Consider the following 16,265-nt stretch of genomic DNA (forward strand, 5'->3'; position numbering starts at 1 on the left):
GTGGATGGAAGTTTCCTCAGTTTATTCTCTCTCGGCATGAAGCTCAGGAAGTACTCTAAGACTGCCGGCAACTGCTGCATGATTCTAGCAAGGGCACGTCCGATCGTCAGCCAGCGGCTTAGGATATGCTATATGAAAGCATTCTCTGGCACTCTTACTTTCATTTGGCACTTTTAATAGTCTTCACAACGTGAAGGCCAGCCGTCAAAAAAAAAATGAATGCACAAGGATAACAAAGTCAGAACTTTCTTCTCCGAACACCTGAAGACCTTTCAAGAAAGCGTTATGGATTATATGGATGTTTCAAGTACCAATGTTCAACATTCCCTTTCCCGTCACTTTCTTTTTTTGGCATTAAAATTGTTCCAAACACTTTTGTTGACGTTTGGTCCATCGCTTCCAAGCGTTATCAGTTTTTCAAGTGGCAGCTGATTCTACTCAATGGCTGACACAATCTTCCTACAGAGATCATCACTTGTCGCATGGCCCATAAAACTTGCGCATAAAAGTCTGCTCTGGATTTCGTTTCCATATGAGGACCAATATCGAACACGTATCTGTAACTCTCTCATACCAGCGCTGTTGGTTGTCTCGTGATATTCTAGTGCAAGATACGACTGAATGTCCTTCACAAGCATTTGCTTACAGTAAGGATGCAGCGCATTGGTGATCAGATACATGAGTTTCTTCACACATAGGGGCATTTCGTCAGAGATCTTACCGGGGAACATCGCATGGAAGGTTGCGACAATATGGTCTGAAGAGTTAGCAGACATGGAACTCTGTACCGTCTGAAGTACCCATATTAACTCAGCTTTATAAGCGGCATCACGCTCACAAAACATGTTTGTACCAACTAACGGTTTATCCTTGGTTGTTTCATCAACTCGAGATTGTCCATCAGGTGATGCTATAGTGGATCTAGTTAAGCAGTAACTGCGGCTTTGTGTTCTGCAGATCGCATATGTTGGTTTACCACTGAGCAATCCCAGCTGTGCAAGCGACATTTTTCAAGCAGAGTTTGCAAAAGAACGAGTACTGGTCGTTCCCAGTCTTACACCATTCGCCAATCTTTCTACCGCTGCAATCCGTCTTAGCAAGCCATGAACTTTTAAACTTGGTAGGCCCCATACTTAATTACCAAGCATCACCTGCAAAATAGCATCCCAAGATTAAAAGACCATAAAAAGAAAAAATGTGCATATGTCCAAAACTGGGCTGTATTCGCATCAGCCTTTAAATAGCGTTCAGGCAGGAAACGCATAAGCCGCAAGAACTCGAATCTCATTCAGCAGATACTGCTAGCCTGTATACTGATTTTTGCTCATTTCGGACAGGCCCAAAATGAAAAAAAAACAAAACATAGGCTACAAGTCAAAACAACAGCATAGCCCAGGCAGAAGCAGCTAACTAAGCCCAATACAAAACATTAGTTAAGTTCAAATAGCTCAACAGTTGTAATTAATTATCGATCTACACCGAAAGACAGCACAGTCTACAACAGAGTCAAAAGCAAAAAGAAAAGCACATCTTGGCTTACTTAAAGAGAAGTGAAAATTGCAAATCATGAGCAATGTTTTTAGTGCTCTTCAGCCGAAAATATAGGAATAATAGGATTTTAGCCAAAATATAGGCATTTTATAGGAGTGCATTAGAATATAGGAATTTATAGGCGAGTCCGAACGCTGCCAATTGCTACTCCATGAACAGCCACGGAGTTAGAAAATGTCAACAGTTTAATGAGCCATTTTTATAACATCACAAAAGCAACTAACAATGACGTCAAAGACTTGCCTCATTAAACTGTTAATATTTTCTGTTTCTGCAGATGGTCACGCATAAGTAACTTTATGTATTTGTTTAATCATTTTATTCTTCATTTATTTTTCTCTAAGCAAGCTAAAAAAAGGAAACAAGAAACCAATATGAAATAATAACTTGGTCCATAGGTGTTTAGCATTTCACCTGAAATAATTAATAAGTAAACAAAGAAGTTAAACACATACGTGCCCCTTATCGTTAGAGTCAAAGCTATGATGATCGATAACAGACGTCCCTTCCTCATCAATTTCAAACCCGAACTCTGTAGCCAATTCTCTTATCGTATCTGTTGTCTCATGATTTGCAGCAACCAAAATGTTACCTAATACAAAACGAAAAAATATTTAAGAAGAAACTGATCAACTGAGAATCTATACAAACAGACTACAGAGTACAAAAAAGACCAAAGTATTTTGAGAACCGTTTCTATGCAAATTTTTGGGGCCGAAAATCCTTCGAAATTGTACAAAAGAAAAAAAATGCAAAAAGAAGAACCTTTGAATACAAAATAACATAGTCTATGCACTGCTGACAACTAAATACCCCCTCCAACCCACCAAAGCAACTTAAAGCCATTCAAAATAAAATCTCACTTCAAGCATTGCTCAAGAACTTAGTTTTTTCTAGCTTATTCCAGTGATAGATATGCATGCAAGGTGACAGTCATTGGATTGATTCTCACTCTCCTCAAGAGAATTTAGTTTTTGATAAGTTTTCCCATTGTATCCAGTGATTTTTTTGAATAATTAATCTACTTGGGGGGCTTTTGATGGACTTTGCCCTCTTACTCTCTCTATTGCGAGGCTATGCAAAATAAGTCATCTCTATATTATACTTAGATTAACCAAATCAATAGCTTTCCAATTACAGCTTTCAAAATCTTTCAGATTCCAAATTCAAAAGGTTCATTTTGAAAAAAATATCTTCACACTTTGTTTTTTTCCTGATGGCGATACATTTTGAGCCTTCGAGTAATGAAACAAACATCCAACTATAGTGTAAAGGGGCGCAACCTACGCCTTCCTAAGTGGAGGGGGGTATCTGAAAATCCACTTTTGTCCTTATACGAGCTTCTATACATAAACAAATGCAGCATACTGTAATACTGAAAGTTACTTAAAGGAATAAATTGAACTTTTATAAGCACAATTGCTGATAAATTTAAACAAAAAAAAAGAAGAAATCTAAAAACAGTAGTGAACATGTAAAGGCCCCAACTGGTTCTTTTTTAGTCCGAATAGAACTGAATGAACAAATGTTGTTTTTTAATGGTGTTTACAATATCCTTTTAAGCAAAAGTATTTTTTTTTTAATTATTCACGTTTGTCAACTAGCATGATTCTTAAGCCATCTAGAAGTATATAAACTCAAAACATTTTTTCAGAATTTCATATCTATCAATTTTTAATTAAATGAATCTTTAAATACCAAAAACATATAACCAAATCATTTTCCTCCCCTGGACAGATCTTGGCTCTATTCAAACCTGAGAGCTGCAATTCTCTAAGACTTTTCTTTTGGATGTTTCAAAATTACAAAGCCATCATGAAAATATTATATCTTGTCAGTGTTGCCACACTGAACAATGAGCACACACAACTGAAACTGATAAGTTAAATTTAACAATACTTTTTGCCACTAAAAATTCAAACATTAACAATCTGTTTATACATTACCAAAGACAACTAATCCTTTAAATGAAAGCTACATCTTGTTTGGTGTCATGTGTTCTTAGATAATTTTTCAACCAACTTCTTTTTTTTATACTCATTGCTACCAAAATAACACTAGAACACTTGGTCTTTTCCACAAAAATTAGAATTCCCAATTTAATTTATATTTTAAGTTTAATATAGTTTGTTGTTTTTTTTTTATCTAGGTAGATTAAGCTGATATAAGCCAAATATTTATAATTTTATTATTATTAGTGAGAAAATATGTTTTTGGTATTTTCTACTGTATTATTCAAAATAGTAAACCCAAAATACCAGTTTGTTTATATTTTGTTTTACTTCACTTAGTTACTTAAAACATTTTCCAAAGAGGCAACACTTTAACATAGTAATCTTCCAATATAAATAGTATAAAATACAAATAATATAAATTATATTTATATAAATTTGTATTAAGTTGTGCCCATAAAGGCAAAACTTCAATACTGCAATCTTACAATATAAATGAAGATTATATATAATGCAAAAAATATTTTTGCATAATAAAAAATAATATGTAATATACATTATATGGATAATACAAATTATCTTCCAAAGAGGCAACACTTTTGTACGTCTTTCATGAGACAATTTAAGTCAAAAATATAAATATTTACCTAATGGCTGTAAAAATTCAAGATCTTACCTCCATCATCTACAAACTTGGTGATTGTATCAACTCCAATAGAACCACCAAATTCCTCAACTCCAGGTGCAAAGATGATTAAATTGTCATATAAATAATCACCATATTTTGACAGAACCAATCCAGCATCATCAGCTATTTTGAAAGTAAGTCCATGTCCTTGATCTGAAACAATAATCTTGGCAATAAAAAAAACAAGCAATAGTATGGACATGTATAAATGAAAAAAAAATTATTAATTTAATATAGATAATACTAGTAAAACTACATTTTCTCTAAATTGCCTTAATTGATAATCAGTGTAGACTTGACCACAAAAGACTAGATGCTGGGCAGCCTTTTAATTGGTTGAAGAAAAAATTAGTGACCCATCAGAATCAATCAATTTTTTGGCAAATTCAATGTCTGCCTTTCCTTGCTTTATTGATTCATTCAAAATAATTGACTGAGTTAACCATTTGAAAATGATGATTATCCTAAAAAAAAAGGAGTTCCAGTGTGTCATTTTAAGCACATGACCAGTTTCGTCTCATAATTGGAGGTTCCAGGATTGATGAGGATGTGTAGTGAAGAGTTTGGCTTCTTAATGGATTAAGTCAGGGTGGCAGTGAACAACTAAAGTTTGTCCCACCACCCAGATTTCCTGCAGGAGTCTGTTAACCAGCACTGCTAATGGTTATTTGGCCCCAAAAGCTTAGCTTGCTGGGGTGGTTAGACTTTTGGTTTAAGTTGCTTTGCTACTTGGGGGACTGAATCAACAGTAGTCCCTGCAACAGTCCTGGAGATGGTAAAACTTGTTTTTAAGCATTTTACAAGGCCAAATAAAATTTATAATTATTTAGTATCATTGACACACTGTTTCTTGTAATCACCTTACCTTAATCACCTTAATCCATCTGAGAGCTTTAAGGTATTACAGACCTGTAGTGCTCTTGAGTTGATGACTGCCAGTCAAACCTCCACTGCTTCTTCTCCCACTCTTTGTCAAGTTGGTTTTTTGAAGGACTGGATGGAGGGAGCACTGACAGTTGAATCTTTCAGTTGATTCCAATGGTTTATGACTCTTCTCGAAAAGAATGTTTGGCAAGTTTTTGATCAGGAGCTTGACTTTGGTAGCTTCTTGGAGTGTCCTCTTGTGTTGTGCTGACTGGTACTGAAATTGCCACTAAAGATTGCTGACTTTTCATTCTGCAGCTTGTCAGTAAGCATCATATTGCTGTACAAGCAATGTACAAGTAAACCAGAGTGGGCAGTTAGAGGTACCTGAGACAGTCCTCATATGAGGTTGATGCTAGACTTTGTATGCATTCTGTTGCTTGTCTCTGAACGTTTTCGACAAGCCTCACATCTTGTCAATAAGAAGGACCAGCAAGACACATGCCAAAATTGAGATGGGGTCTGATGAGAGCCTTATATAGTTTTATAAATATAGATGCGTGTCTGCTGTTGATGGTTTGTTTTAGTACTCCAAGACTGGAGCTTGCACAGAAACAACATACTGGACATGGCTGTGAAATTTAAGTTTATCATCAATAATGACACCAAGATCCCTTTCTTCTGCTCTGTTCTCTAGGTGCTCTCTTACTTTGGTGGTGGGATTGTAGATCATGTAGTTTGCCATTGGGTTATTGGATCCAAGGTATAATACACAGTACTTTCCTACATTAAATTGGAGAAGCCAATCTTGGGTCCAAACTTGTAGCTCATCTATGTCAAGCTGGATACTCTGAGAGCATATGGTTAAATATGTAATACCAAAGCATGCAATAGCAATACCAATAGCAGAGCATGCAATACCAAAGAGTTTGGCATCATCAGCAAACAGGTGCATGCCATTGTCAATATTGTTAAATATGTATTACCAAAGCATGCAATAGCAATACCAATAGCAGAGCATGCAATACCAAAGAGTTTGACATCATCAGCAAACAGGTGCATGCCATTGTCAATATGGTTAAATATGTCATTGACGTAAAACAGAAAGAGAGTTGGACCCAGTACAGCTCCCTGCAGTACTCTGCTCATTACTTCAGCCTTGTCAGAGTAGATTGGTTTGCCATCTGTAGCAAATAAGCAAACTTTCTGCTTGAGCTTTGTAACGAAACTCATCAGCCAGTCTACAACAGCCTGATTGATTCCAATAGTGGATATTTTGGAGTGCAGTCAACTGTGAGGAACCTTGTCAAAGGCCTTAGCAAAGTCCAGCAGGAGCAGGTCAACCAGATGTCTGTGGTCAATTAGATCTGTGATTTCCTTGTATGATTCCAAGAGGTTTGTTTCAAATGATTTCCCTGACTGGAAGCCATGCTGCTTGGGGGATAAGATCTTGTTGGTTGTCAAATGTTTAAGGATTGAATCATCGACTATTTGCTCAAGTATTTTGACAATGACTGAGGTCAGGCTGATTGGCCAATAGTTTTCAGGCTTGGAACAATTACCTTTCTTGAAAACCGGTGTAATGATGGCTATTTTCCAGTCTGCTGGCAGCTCTCTAGAAGTAAGTGAATTCTGGAAAATTTTCATAAGCAGTTCTGCTATGATAACTGTAGTTTCTTTTAATAGCCTGGGATGTAGGTTATCTGGTTCTGGCATTTTGTTAGTATCTAATTTCTGTAAGCATCTGAGAACCTTCATAAGCAATAGAGTTATGCTTTCCATTGGGGATTTTACAATGTATTCAGGTTTAGTGGTGAAAACAGAAACGAATTACTGATTTAATGAGTTTGCAAGCTTGTTGATATTGGTTATTTCTCCACCTTCTTCAGTTACTAGTTTCCTGATGCCCCATCTATTATGGTCTTGGCTAGAGACATATTGCCAAAATTTCTTTGGATTTGTCTTAGCTTTGTCTGCAAGTTTAGATTCAAAGCTCATGTATAAATTTTTAAGTCTGTTACTGCTCTTTGAAAATTTTTCTTTTTAAGTCTGTTACTGCTCTTTGAAAATTTTTCTTTGTTTTCCAGGGATGGATGCTTTTGTACTTCTTCCATTGTCTGTTTTTTGGTTAATTTCCTTCTTAATATCTTTTGTCATTGTTAGTAGTGTTCACAGTTTTGGGATGAGCTTGCTCAAAGTGTACTGTCCAGCTTTGTTTAGCAGTAATTCCTTGAAGCATTGCCATAGTTGTTCTAAAGAGCCAATTAGGACATTGTCCCAGGATATGTTGGTGAGATCCATTCGAATCTTCTCATAGTCTATGAAGGTTCTTTTGATGTATGAAGGTCCACTTTCATTTGTGAAGGACTTGAACAAATCAGAAAGTTCACCAATACTTGCTAGTTTATTGATATTCACTTTGTCACTATTTACACTATGTACAGGGCTAGCATATGGAGCAACTAACATTGCATGGTCTGGTGAGAGTATCCACCACCCAGGCACACAGTTTTTTGAGATGATCTTTCCATTGTTGATAGTTAAGTTTGGCTCTCCTAGTTCAGTTTGGCGTCGAGTTCAGCTAAGGCTTTTCTTTTCTCCTGGTCTCTCCATGATGCACCTGCCCAAAACTGAATTTCTTGACAAAGCTTGTAAGATAATTGTAGAATGCATTTTTTCAAGTTTAGATTTTTGACAGAGAAAAGAATGGGAGGGGGTCAGCTCTGGGTTGATTCTTGATAGCTTTCTCCTGCTTGTCCAATGGGTTGGTGAGTGGCCCTGGTGATTGGCTTATAATGCGTCTTTCATTAGTAATGTTTGCGTTTGGAATGTTGTACTGCTCTGTAAGATATTTCTCAATGAATGTCTTGTCACTGTTTATTCTTAGCTGCATGAGTATGCCATAAGCAACTAGATTATGTTTCCTGCTATCCCTCTCTTTCCTGTCTAAACAGTCTGCAGACTTAGTCTTTGAAGTGAGAATCAATGGCCTGTTTGATCTTGGATGTTTCCTGCAGCATTATTGCTTTGACATGCTGTATAACTTCTGGGATAGTACATTTTCCCATGTTTTTCACATGGTCATTGACACACTCTTTGACATCATCTATCCTTTTGGTGATATCATGTTTAAGCTTCTCTACCACTCCTTTAACTATATCTGCAATACCTGAAGCACTTGGGACCTTGGATGTTATATGGCTCAAGATTTCAGCTCATGTTTATGTACTTTATACACAGCCATAAACATATAGGTCTCAGAACGGGCAAATTTTGACTTATTTAATGGAGAAATAGGTGGTATACTATTATCAATATTTATTGAAAACCTGTCTTTGTACAAAAGGAAAATGACAGAGAACTACAAAGAGAAAAAAATATCATTATACATATGTGACAAGGTAACTATAGTTGAAGAAGTTGGCTCCAAGCATTTCTAGAAATATTATGGTTGTGTTGTTCTGCAAGTTTAGCAACAGCTGTAGCAGGATCTGATATGTGAAGACTGTTGATGAGTTTCAAAATGCATGTCCAAATTGGATATCTCAGTAAGAGTTTTGGGAAACAGAAAAGAGTGAAACAGATTTTCAATCTATTTGTAAGAAACTTCCAGAAGGTTGCAATGTAGAGGGTGTGTTGGAAAGTGACAGTGTTGTGCAGCATTAAAAGACAACGGCAACGGAAATGTAAACTAGCAAAGACTATAGAAGCATAGACAGATATTATGCACTGTTTGATGTACAATAGATCTTTACTTTAATTTAGCTGTTGAAGTGGTGATCAGCTGTGAAACTATTGGATATCCTACCCTATATGATACTTATGGGACTGTTTCAAGAGCCTAAACTATCCCCACAAAGATATATTGAGGTCTCTATTGTCAACCATCTCTTCTCCAAAAAGCATTAATAAACTTAAACAAAATTTGTGCTATAAAAAGAGAGCTTTCAGAAATAGATTTTACAGACTAAACAAGACTCAAAGAGCATGTTTTGAGCACTGTAACCTTGCTAAATCATGATTTTCAAGGTTTTCATGAAATATAGACAATTACCTGATGGTTCTAGGGAAACAAAGCAAAACAAAAAAGTAGTACCACTAGATTTCTTATTTTATGCTCTTTCTAAATATCATAGTTGGTTTTCTGACAATACACTCCACTTCAAAACCCTGACAGTCACATAGGTAGCCTAGCTCTAATAACATGTTTCTTTTTTTCACCTCTTGATGCATTGTATAACAGGTACCCTTGATATCTCACTTCTACATGAATTTCTTTCAGCAGAGAATTCACCCCTCTCTCAATAACAAATACTATGTGTAAACAACAGACTAATTTTATATCATAAAGACCTTTCCCCAGGGGCTGTGGATTGTCATGCTATCTTCCATAGCCATAGTTTTTAGGTGTCTCAACTATGCTGAACAAAATGGCTCTCTTAATATTTTGCTAAAACAATATGGGGGAAAGGGCATGGGAGGGGGGATGGATATCCTCCAACCTTTTTAGTCACTTAAAAAGGGCACTATAACTTTTGAAGTCTGTTCAAATGAGTCGCATCCCCATTGGTCCAAACCCATGGAAAAAAAAGTAAAAAGAACCTTCTATCTCAAATTTTAGATTTTTCAAATTTGGAGTATTTGCACGGTAAACGAGTGACAAGCTTTTATTTGTGTTTTTTTTTCAACCAACAAATTAGAAATGTCAAGAGTAAGGACACATTATTGCAGACTCTCTATGGTTTTATATCTGCCCTTTCCTGAAATATCAGTTTTTTTATCATTGCTCTCATAATTCCTCTTATCTATTTTGCCATTTTGAATATTTAACTTTTGTTAACAGACCAAAAGGATAGGTTTTAAAGCCTTTATAATTTCTAAATTGTTATTTTCTTTTTGTTTATTTTTTCTAAAACCATTCATAGATTCTGAAAAAATTAGTATCTTCTATGTTTTTATTTATAAATTTGTCCTTTTTTTTCCAACCTCATCTAACTTTCTATGCCAGGGAACTTATCATCTAGAATGCAGGCATAACACTCAATGTCAATCTGGAAAAGTTTTGCAACCAAAAGATAAGAGTTCCCTTTAGTACTTTACCAATTCAAAAACATCAGATCTGATTCAAACACTTCTGATACTGTATAATAGAAAACTCAAAAAAATATATAGAAATATAAGTCAGCATTATTCATATAAGTCAAAATTATTGGGGGGCTGACACCCCCCCCCCATTGATTCAGTGCCCCTAAAAAGGGGATAACACCAGATGGCTAATATGACTATATATATATATATATATATATATATATATATATATATATATATATATATATATATATATATATATATATATATATACCCAACACCTAGGTGGCTTTGCGCCACCCCAACACCTAGTTGGTGGGGGTGCTTCATGCCCCCCCATGCATAAGTCATTATGCACCATTGTAGTTGTGTCCCTGTGTCCCACCTGTGAATATAGATAGATATATATTTATGTTTTTAACTAAGTACAACTTGTGAATATACAACATTCTTTGCTGTCCCATTGTCTGTGCATATAAATAGATTGTCAGGTTACCCCCCCCCCCCCCACAAGTCATTATGCACCATATTAGTTATGTGCCATTGTAGTTGTGTCCCTGTGTCCCACCTGTGAACATAGATATATATATATATATATATATATATATATATATATATATATATATATATATATATATATATATATATATATATGTTTTTAACTATGTAAAACTTACAAATATACAACATTCTTTGCTGTCCCATTGTCTGTGAGTATAAATAGATAGTCAGGTTTACCAACTCTTGAACATGCAACATATATTTGTCCATGGGAAAAACAATCTGTATTCAAATCTATACCTCATTATTCTAATGATTGCCCCTGAGCTTTGTTGATGGTGATTGCTAATTGAACATTCCCTGTGTCCCCATCCTCGTTTATATATCCCCTGTGCCCCCTGGCGTCCCCATTGTAGTTGTGTCTGTGTCCTGGTTGTCATTTATATTCCCTGTATCCTGGTTGTCATTTGTGCCCTGGTGATAATTTCTCTTTGAGTGTCCCAGTTGTCATTTATATTCCCTGTGTCCTGGTCTGTAATTTCTCTTTGAGTGTCCTGGTTGTCATTTATATTCCCTGTGTCCCGGTCATCATTTATATTCCCTGTGTCCCAGTCATCATTTGTGTCCTGATCTGTAGTGTCATCTTATAATGACATCATATACAAAGCCTTATATACTTATAATGACATCATATGCAAACCCACAAACATGCATACATACAACTTGTTTTTATATATATAGATATAGCTTCTTTTTAGTTTTGCTGCTTTTTTAGTTTTTTACCTTTTTTTAAGTTTTTTTCTTTTTAGGTTTTCTCATTTGTTAGCTTTTTTCATGCCATATTAGTTACATGCCATTGTAGTTGTGTCCCACCTGTGAATATAGATAGATATGTATATGTTTTTAACTATGTAAAATTTGCAAATATACAACATTATTTGCTGTCCCATTGTCTGTGCATATAAATAGATTTTCAGATTTACCAACTCTTGAACATGCAACATATAATTGTCCATGGGAAAAACAATCCATATTCAGATCTATATCTCATTATTCTAATGATTGCCCTTGAGCTTTGTTGATGGTGATTGCTAATCAAACATTCCCTGTGTCCTGGTTGTCATTTATATATCCCCCTGGCATCCCCATTGTAGTTGTGTCCCTGTGTCCTAGTCATCATTTATATTCCATGTGTCCTGGTCATTATTTGTGTCCCTGTGTCCCAGTCTGTAATTTCTCTTTGAGTGTCCTAGTTGTCATTTGTGTCCCAGTCTGTAATTTCATCAGTTGACAAACATGATGTCAGTTGACAAACAACTTCATGATGGCATAATGCTCAATCCTTATAATGATGTCAGTTGACACACAAACATGACATCAGCCAACACACAAACAAACAACTTATTTTTATATATATATAGTAGCTGTTGGGGTGGCGCTTTGCGCCACCCCAACACCTAGTTGGTGGGGCGCTTCGCGCCCCCCCCGCGCGCGTAAGTCGTTACGCGCCATATTAGTTATGCACCATTGTAGTTGTGTTGCTGTGTCCCACCTGTGAATATAGATAGATTTATATATGTGTTTCAAACTATGTAAAAATTGCGAATAAACAACATTCTTGGCTTTCCCATTGTCTGTGCATATACAAAGCCGTATGTACTAATAATGACGTCATATGCAAATGCTCTTTTTACAAACAAACAAACATGCATCCACACAACTCGTTTTTATATAGATAGATAGATACAATACAAATTAACTGCATAAAACTTGCAAATATACAACATTCTTTGCTGTCCAATTGTCGCTGCATATAAATACATTGTCAGGTTTACTGACCCTCGAACATGCAACATACAATTGTCAATGGGAAAAACAATCAGTATTAAGATCTATACCACATTTTTCTAATGATTGACCTTGAGCTTTGTTAATGGTGATTGCAAATACTAATCAAATTGGGAATTGCAATCTTTTAAATTGAAAAAGCAGATCTGTTGGAATCATGGGAATGCAAGGAATAAGAACAGCCTCACCCTCATAAGGCCCTGTCAAGATTGTGGCCTCTATTAGGTTTTCCATTGTTTTTTTTACGGCAAGTCGCGTGCCATTGCAAAGCTTTGGTGGGTTGATATTTCTTAAAAGTATTATTGGTACACCTATTTTTAGTTGTAGCACGTGTGGTGGAAACCCTGAAGGATCTATGGAATTTAAAAATTCAGATGGATAATTAACCGCTTCATTTGGTTCCAAAACTGTGTTGACTGACTTGTAAAGGACTGCCTGGTCTCGAATCTTGGTCAAAACAATATTGTTGATTTTGTGGACGTCTATATTTTTGGGAGTGAGAATTGCTCTTTCACTTAGCCATTTATTATTTTTATAATTTTTTAGAATATTTGGAAATACTTTTTCAATCAATTCATTTTTGGACGTCACTAAATTACAGAAATCAGCAGGTAGTTGTATACATCCTGAAATTGAGTCTACTGGGAGGTTTCCATTTCCAATTGTCAGCAATTGATCTGAAAATGTTTGACCAGAGTCATCGTTTTGCAATCGGACATGCATATTTGTAGTTAATTTTAATATTTTTACGTGTGCCCATAAATTAGAATTTTTCAGGCAAGCATTCATTCGTCTTCAATGGCTCTGGTGGTGCAGCCAATAGAGGAAGTTTAACTTTTCCTGAGGTGCAACACATTCCCATTGATTCACCATTGAATTTCAAGGCCTTGCAATAGGGACAAATTTTAGACTTTGTCCCGATTTGAACACATCTACTCAAGCTATAATCATCAACTGGGTTGTACCTGAATGCCAGGCAATAACTTTCAGGTCGCTCTGATTCCTCGGCATGCTTTCTTTTCTTACTTTCTCTATCAGCAGCAAGCCTGATTTCTTGCTGTTCTTGTGATTCCCTGGCATGCTTTCTTTTCTTACTTTCTCTATCAGCAGCAAGCCTGATTTCTTGCTGTTCTTGTAATTCCTTGGCATGCCTTCTTTTTTCACTTTCTCTTTTAGCAGCAAGTCTGCTTCCACGTTGCTCTGGTAGTTCCTCAGCATGCTTTCTGTTCTTTTTTTCTCTATCAGCCTCAAGCCTGTTTCCTTGCTGTTCTTTTGATTCCTCGGCATGCTTTCTGTTCTTTCTTTCTCTATCGGCCTCAAGCCTGTTTCCTTGCTGTTCTTTTGATTCCTCGGCATGCTTTCTGTTCTTTCTTTCTCTATCAGCCTCAAGCCTGTTTCCTTGCTGTTCTTTTGATTCCTCGGCACACTTTCTTTTCTGACTTTCTCTATCAGCAGCAAGTTTTTTGGCATAGACTCTTTGAGCATCTTCATTGGCTTTTGCCATGGTAAGTTCATCAGTCATTTTAAACTTAAACATTAATAGATTTCTACGTGAACATATGTCTTAAATATCTTGAATGACGTCACCGTCAAAGCAAAAATGACGAAAACTAATTTCATGACATCAGTCAACACAGAAACATGACGTCACCTGATCCACAGACAGACAACTTATTTTTATATATATAGATATATATATATATATATATATATATATATATATATATATATATATATATATATATATATATATATATATTTATATATACATATATATATATATATATATATATATATATATATATATATATATATATATATATATATTTATATATACATATATATATATATATATATATATATATATATATATATATATATATATATATTATATATCTTTAAATTAGCCAACCCGCCAACAACTAGGCTATTAGAAAACTAGGAGCCTAGCTGGACAAAAGGGAGCATGCTAAGAAAACAATTCTTGATCCATAATCTGCAGAATAGGGAATCATAGTTAACATAATTTTCAGAAGGAGAACTTTTATTTTGGTTTTTCCAAGAAATTTTTAAATTTCTACAGCCTGAATCTAGATAGCCTATAGGCCAAACATTAATTTGCATCATAAACAAAGTTTACCCCATTTTAGCCCTCTGGTGAAAGTGTTATCAGTTTCTTTTTCTCTTGTCTTGGTTTTGAAAATGTCATTTCTGTTATTTGAGTAGAACTTCATGCAATATTTATTTTTATTTTCTTTACAAAATTTGGGAAATTTATTGGTGGATCTTTGAGCCCTCATAAATTAGGGTTGACCAAAGTAGTGAAGTTGAAAACAGTTTTTTTTTTTGTACTTTATTTAAGCAGAAGATCTATTTTGCAAGGTTTCACTTTTATAACACAAAAATTTTTAAAGGTCATCAAAAGTCAGGACCCTCCAGAGGGAAAAAGAGTAGAGTTAGTTACTTCAAATACCTTCCCAGGATAAAGTTTGGTCTGTAAATCCATTCCTGAAAATTTCATTTTCATAACCTAACCCCTTTTCAAGATAGTCAAGAGTAGATAAAGTATAATTTTAACAAATATTTCCAGCAAAATTCTGATTAACTGACTTCTTGCTATCTTGGAAAGGGTTTAGGTTAGGAAAATGAAACTTTCAGGGGTGGGTCTACAGGCTAAAGTATACAACTCTACTCCTTCTCCCTCTAGAGGGCCCTGAAACTTTCCTACATGACAGGTCTGAACCTATTGAAATTTTGACAAAACAAAATTTTACCTTAATTTTCAGTTACTAGTTGCTTTTTTACTGCCTTTAGTTCTGAAAATACAATTTCTGTTATTTGAGTAGAATTTTGAGCCATTTCAATGTTCTTTTTCAAGATTTAGAAAATGCATTTGCATATCTTTAAAACCTTATAAAATAGAGCAAAGTTATGAAGCTGAAAGCAATTTTGTTGCACTTCAATTAAGAAGATCTATTTGCCAAGGTTTCACTTTTAAAACACACATATTTTTAAAGGTCAGGGCCCTCTAGAGAAAGAAGGAGCAGAGGTAGTTGCTTCAAGATATTTTTCCAGGACATAGCCTACTTTAGTCTGTAGATTCATCCATGAAAGTTTAATTTTTTTTAACCTACTCTTTCTGAGATAGCAAGTCAATTGACTAGAATTTTATCAATATTACCTCCTCAATAGCCACAAATAGCAATGTTTATAGATGTTAACTGCAAATTATCTAGAATGGATTACAGAGCCTCACTCAGAAGCAACTCAATTTCAGCAATAACCTAGCCTATTCCTAGACTAACCTGCCAAGGATTTGAAAAACACTGAATGGGTTTCTTTAATTGCGCTATTGTCCAGGAGCACCAAGGTTTCCTTTCTAGCAAACACAGTTCCGAGAAATATCAATGAAATATAAAGAATCTTCATGATTAGGCTAATTTCCTCCGCGTTGTTGTTGCTGGTGTAATTAAATAGAAGTTGTAGAATTTCTTTCAAGATTTTTGCCGTTTTTAATTCCCAACCCTTACAATCATCTAGTTTACGATTTTATAGATAGCACTTTAGTAGACTTTTGCCAAATAGTCAAAGCCGTCCCTGGGTTCAGATTGACATTCTAAAGTATAATTTCCATTGGTATTTGTGGGGTTGTCTGTTGCATTTCGGTTTTCTAACGTGATCTCTTATATGGCGTATTTTCTCCCAAGAGAAAATATACTTAAAGTTTAAATAGATTTCTATGATGTTCCAGTACACTGCAATAGCGTATTTTC

At 35.2% G+C, this 16,265-nt stretch overlaps 1 protein-coding gene across 1 annotated transcript in view; it reads right to left on the reverse strand.

Moving 5' to 3' along the window:
• LOC136030486 (dolichyl-diphosphooligosaccharide--protein glycosyltransferase 48 kDa subunit-like) overlaps positions 1-15,997 on the reverse strand; it is a 41,727-nt gene extending 25,730 nt beyond the window's left edge. Inside the window, exons 1-3 of the mRNA XM_065709503.1 lie at positions 15,798-15,997; positions 4,180-4,344; positions 2,007-2,143 (exon numbers count right to left, since the gene is read on the reverse strand). Of these exons, the coding sequence (XP_065565575.1) occupies positions 2,007-2,143; positions 4,180-4,344; positions 15,798-15,921 (426 nt within the window). The 5' untranslated portion in view covers positions 15,922-15,997. The remainder of the gene's footprint in view (positions 1-2,006; positions 2,144-4,179; positions 4,345-15,797) is intronic.
• Between the last annotated feature and the right edge of the window lie 268 nt (positions 15,998-16,265).

The sequence above is a fragment of the Artemia franciscana genome, chromosome 8 (assembly GCF_032884065.1).
Source record: "Artemia franciscana chromosome 8, ASM3288406v1, whole genome shotgun sequence".
Taxonomy (NCBI): Eukaryota; Metazoa; Arthropoda; class Branchiopoda; order Anostraca; family Artemiidae; genus Artemia; species Artemia franciscana.